The sequence below is a fragment of the Rhagoletis zephyria genome, unplaced genomic scaffold (assembly GCF_001687245.7).
Source record: "Rhagoletis zephyria isolate East Lansing unplaced genomic scaffold, Rhagoletis_zephyria_1.1 Rzeph_scaffold_02333, whole genome shotgun sequence".
NCBI classification, from domain to species: Eukaryota; Metazoa; Arthropoda; class Insecta; order Diptera; family Tephritidae; genus Rhagoletis; species Rhagoletis zephyria.
The window spans coordinates 64,156-70,088 of NW_016159417.1; the positions used below are offsets into that span (position 1 = coordinate 64,156).

Consider the following 5,933-nt stretch of genomic DNA (forward strand, 5'->3'; position numbering starts at 1 on the left):
ATTTAAATTTAAATTGTAACTGTACACTAATTCAAGCTTGTACCTTTAAACCACATTACTATCGTTCACGCTCCACTTTACTCCCTTTTTTAATATTCAATTTTCGAAAAAAGTGAAACTTCATAAATTTTTCCTATATTATTTCCAAGCTGCTGCATATTTGTTGCATAACTATACCACTGCGAACTGAAAACACATACATACATAAGTACTAAGTACTTATGTAGCTATCAAACTTGCCCGGGGCTTGTTGGCGGTTCAGCGCACTTATTTGAACTTTTCGCTTTTATTTTATATTAGTTCACTATTTCCTGCACACCCAAACATACACAAATATACAAAAGTATTTAAGTACCTACATATGTGCATATGACTATAAGTACTTGTGCAAAAGTTATCAAAAATAAAACAACAACAAAACCAAATAACTGCTAATGAGCGCCTAGCAATTGCACCCCAGTTAAGCCATTGTGGCAAGCAGAAAAAAATAAGTACCTCAGCAATTGCGAGTTGTTTACGGCATGAAAAAAATATATATTGGAGAAACCCTGGAAAAAGAGAGACAGGCGCATATATGTACTACAAAACATTGCAAATTAGGCTAGCCATGCATAGTTATTTACAAGGAACTGGAAAACGAAAAGCAACTGTTTTTTTTTTTTTTTGCGACTCCATCTTTTGGGGGGAATTTAAATATGCCCAGCAGCCACATTGCAGAAAAAGTTTTATTTTCCTCTCGCTACCCTGCATTTGCGATTTAGTTATACATATACATATGCGGCATATTATTTTTCTTTTTAAGCATCATTTATTTAATTTTTTTACTTGCTTTACTATTCAACGAATAAAAAATGCTAAAAGTGCCGCAGGCGGGGCTCGCTATCGCTGCGTTAAAGTAATTACTTATAACATGCAACAGCATGCAACAATTGCTACCAACAATAAATGTAGCGTAAATAAAATAAAACGCATACATTGCCACATTCCGTGTTACAGCGCTTAGTGTAACCGGAAATAACGGTAAATTTGCTAAAGGGGCGCTACAATTTTATTACATTGTGTAACGCGCCGTTGCTGCTTGCCATATGTTGCAACATGCAATAAAAGTGCCACTTAATATAACTTGAAATTAATTTTTTTTCTCGCACAGGCGATTTTTCTGTGAATTTCCTCGATTCAATTTCTATTTAACACACCGGTAATCACCAACTAAAAAATAATACTCATTTCAGCACTAAGTAAGGAAGAATCAAGAAGCCAAACAAGCAAGAATGGAATTTACTTTTATTCCAAAACTTTCTACAACAACGCCGCAAATTTAATGCAGCAACACCAATAATGCAATAAAACTGCATTAAACACTAGCATTCTACTCGCTCTGCTCCATATAATTAAATTCTATTACATTTCCGGCTCGAACGCAAGAATGTCAGAGGAAACTAGAAACTCAAGAAAATGGAAACTTTAGCAATTTGCTGTGGCAAGCGGAGAAGTTCTAATCGCGACAAAGACATTCCAATCCATACACACACATACAACTATATATGTATGTATGTACATTTCACCGATTAACATTTACTCGTGACGGCCAACAGTCATTTCCTGGGCAGGATATACATACGCCAAAGACATAAATATCTATTAGCTCGGCCATATTACGCTAAAAGCAAGTTAAAAGCTTTGTGCGTAAATGAAAATGCGAATGCATTATCTGGCTAAACGGAGGCACTTTGCCACAATGCCACACTGACACGCTGACATTTCGAGGCCACACACATAAATTGCGGTTAGCGCGAAAGACGTGCGTGCCGCTGTTGCAACTGCTGTCTTAAGATTTTCATAGCTCATGCGGCTGTATGCATATTTGTATTATGGAGTTGTAGTTGTGGTGAGCATTTCCGGCGCAAGCATAAATAAATGTCACAATGAAGCTAGGCAGTTAAGCGATTGCTACCCAAATACGTGGGGTGAGAATGTTGGTCAATAAAGGCACTTGAAGTTTGTAGGAAATTACTTTGAACTAGAATGTTGTGTTAGTTTATAGATCGAGAGTTGTTAAGAATTAAATTGGCAAAATAAAAAATAAAATGTGCAATAATTGGAACTCTTTCTTGAATCGATGAATTTTCGATTTCACATTGTTGACATTTGCGGCATCTTTATATTATTACTGAAAATTTCCACCCGTTTTTCTTAATAAATTCAACTAAGTCCCCTAAAATACGGCCGATTTACGAATAAGTATAATGAAATATAGTTCTAATGTTTTGAAGATAGGATGTCTCAACAAGAACGCACGTTTCCATTGTGAAACAATAGTCATAAATAGTTTACATCAAGCGTTATTGATATTTTAATATACTTTATTTAATAGACAGCAATTAAAAGTGGAAAATAATATATGCGAAAAATGGCCGCCCTGACTTTAGTGACTATCGATATTTTAATATTATTTTTATCATTGATTTGCTATTAACCACCGTTTCTCACAGTAAATATCTTATTTCCAACTTAGCAGGAATATCGATAACGTCTGCGGTAATTCATAACTATCGATTAAGAAATAGAATGTTTCCTGCTTTCGGTATTTATCTAATAAAGTAGAATATAAATTATATCTTACTATTAACACCATACGACAGTAAATTTTACATACATACATACGGAAAAAAGATTCGCTCCTGAAACTAGGGACCAGATATAGTGTAACTGCGTTAAAAATATGGTTTATTTACGAAACATTCAAAAAAAATTAAGAGCAATACAGAGTAACCATAAGGGTAGCCAATGAAAAAGAAAATTTTATAAAATTAGGAAAATTTAGTCTTTTGACCCACAAGGACGAATAAGTATTGAAAATGTACTCTTAAAAAATATCTAATTTTAAATATTTTTTAAATGCTAATTCCACATTGTGCTCTAAGATATTTAAGGCATTAAATTCTAGAGAATTTTCTCTTTTACTGGATGCCTTTATTTTTATTTTTTTCTGCATTGCTCCTAATATTTTTCATAATTTTTTTTATTAATCATATCCTGGGATTTTAAAGTCCTTTTAAGAAAAATCTTGATGGCAGAGAAGAAAATTAAAAACGTAGTTACACAATATGTGGTCCCGTGTTTCACAAGTGAATAACTCAGTGAGAGGGGAGACAGTATGTTATGTATTTATATAAAAAAAAAAATTAATATTTATTGAAATTATGGTTTTACTTCCAATCGCAAAGCCATTGTGGTCTTATTGCGTATGGTGTTATTGCAACCCACCGATCCTGGATCGGTGCCTGAAAGAGATAATCTCATTACCCACAAAAAAACATACTTGCATACTTCTTTACAATTTTTCAAGTAAAATATAACATATGCGTCACAAACTTCTTTTCTTACGACAATATTGCTGCTTTACTTCAATAGTGGCATAATTCAAAATATACACAAATTTAGTTAGGTATGCAGAAATTAAGAAGACTTAGCTATCATCGATGATGTTGATGCTGACCTTGTAAATCGCTAGTTAGAAAATTTTGTTATTGAAATTACATAGTTCGAATTAACATCAGTGATGGCAGTTAAGTTCCAGAGGGGTTCTAATATCAAAAAGTAGTTTTTGTGGAAAGTTTTTTTAAATTTCAGATAGGTTGTATTGAATATAAGCCCTCGATGTATTTATTTTTATAATGGGAGTACATGTGTGTGAATTCCAAACTGTAAAGCCGTTTATCTCGAATTTTGCTTTTTTGAGTTATGACACTATTACTGTAATTGAATTAACTACCGAAGATGCATACAAAAAATTTTGTAATTTTCTTTTCTTTGATTGTTAAAAACATCCTCTGATGGCGTAAATAACCCTTCTTGACTTCTACGAATTTTCTATCGATTATTTCTTACAGAAAAGTATAGCGTTATTCAAAATTTCCTCAATAATATATGTATTTTGCTTCCGTAATTAAATGCAAATGTCTAATTCTTCATTCATGTTTTCTCTCTTCCAGCTGCATGATGATTTAGAGAAGGATCCCGATTACTCTGGTTCCGGTTTTGGTCCTGATGACGAAGACTCATCCACCGATTTGCAGCATTCGCATCGTGGAATTAATTCACAAACACAATCGGGTAAACATAATACGAACGCCAATAACAACGACGACGACGACGACGATCTCATCTCGAGTAGAACTCATCATCAAACGAATAGTGGCACAATCATTGGCAGCAATAGCGGCAGCAATTCAGGCATCATCGGTGGCAATAGTGGTAGCAACACTGGCCTCAATACAATTGGTAAAAATCATAGCACATACGCATATACGCATACATACATACATTCATATAAATACATACTTCACACTCATGCCATTTTACCATCTATTTTCGCGTTTACGCATAACTTTCACACTCACGCTCACTCTCATACTCACTAACACCACCACCGCCCCCCCACTCGTTCACATTTAACACACCCACTCGTACTTACTATTCTTTAAATATACATATATAAAAAATAAAAACGTTCGTTGAATGAACGCCACTTTTTGCGAAAATTATTATTATATGTACCTTCACTGCCCTTTCCCGCTCACATGAATTACATACATGCATATGTACCTTCACTATCAAAAGACATTAATTCAATCAAATCAATATCATTGCCATCGTTCATATCAACAGCCACAACGACGAAGCAAGCGTCTTCATCCACAACCACAAATCAAAACACTCCCACCACCACCACCACCACATCCACCTCATCCACAAGTTCTGCGACGGCGAGCAAAAATCGCGGCTCATCCTTATACCCCAACCAAGTCCATAAAACCCACTCACCCGCAACACCCCATTACCCTGCAGGCGGCGTTGCGCACACAGACGACGAAGATTTCGATCTCGGCGAGGGTGGTGATGACGTGGACGACGACGACAAGCAACAAATTAACGGCGGCGGTGGCGGCGGCGGCGACGGTGGCTTGTTTGCCGGCAGCGGTGATGGCGGTTTCATCGATCGCACTGACGACGATGACGATCACACCGGCGATGTGGATGAGGACGATCAAGAGGATCTCATTGAGCGTCCACATCAGCGTCAGCACGAGTTGGGCGGCAGCAAGCCAACGTCGAACGTTGACAGCAGCACTTCAAGCAGCACCACCTCTTCCACCTCATCATCCTCCACTACTGGCAGCAGCAGCGATAGCAATGATCGCAAGCAGATCTTGAGCGCTAATGGCGACGAGGACGATGAGCGTGTGGCCGAGCATGATGAAGATGAAGGCGACGACGATGAATTCGATGAAAACTATGATGAGGATAACAAGGGCGATGATGAGGACGACCCCGATGATCACGATGCTCATGTGCACGAAGAAGATGAGAATACCGAAGTGTACATCGATGGCACGGAACCGAATGCCAAGGGCGGCAGCGTCAGCCAGGATAACGAACGTCAGTGCCTTTACTTTGTTTTTTTCCATATCTTTTTCCTTTTATTCTATTATTCTATTAGCCTGGTTTGAAAATTTATTTATGTAATTTGGTCCAAATTTGGTTGCTTTTCTTATTGGCTAATTTTTATGAAATCTTTTTTTTTGTTGGTTATTTCTTATTCGATTTTTATTTATATGTTTTCTTGTATCTTGTGTTTGTTTGTGTTTGTATTGCTCACGCTTGCCCAGCGCTGTTTTTTTTATACATATTTAAATTCACTGCGTTTTGTTTTACATTCTCGAGATTCAATTACACGTATGCACATTTAAGAATTTTGGCCTTCAAGGCGCATGTTGTAATTTTGGTTTGTCATTTAGTAAAATTCATTGGCTTTATGTTTGTTTTTGTAGTTTGTGTTAATGTTTATTTTGGGAAAAATTTAGTTGGTTTTTAGGTTTTTTAAAGAAAAAGAAAAAACGAATATAAAATTTGTTCAGAGCCAGAATGAA

General features: G+C 36.2%; 1 protein-coding gene across 1 annotated transcript in view; it reads left to right on the plus strand.

The window, feature by feature from the left end:
• Positions 1 to 5,513, plus strand: part of LOC108366600 (syndecan-like) — a 64,490-nt gene extending 58,977 nt beyond the window's left edge. The window contains exons 3-4 of the mRNA XM_017621049.1: positions 3,996 to 4,284; positions 4,852 to 5,513. Of these exons, the coding sequence (XP_017476538.1) occupies positions 3,996 to 4,284; positions 4,852 to 5,513 (951 nt within the window). The remainder of the gene's footprint in view (positions 1 to 3,995; positions 4,285 to 4,851) is intronic.
• The last annotated feature ends 420 nt before the right edge of the window (positions 5,514 to 5,933 follow it).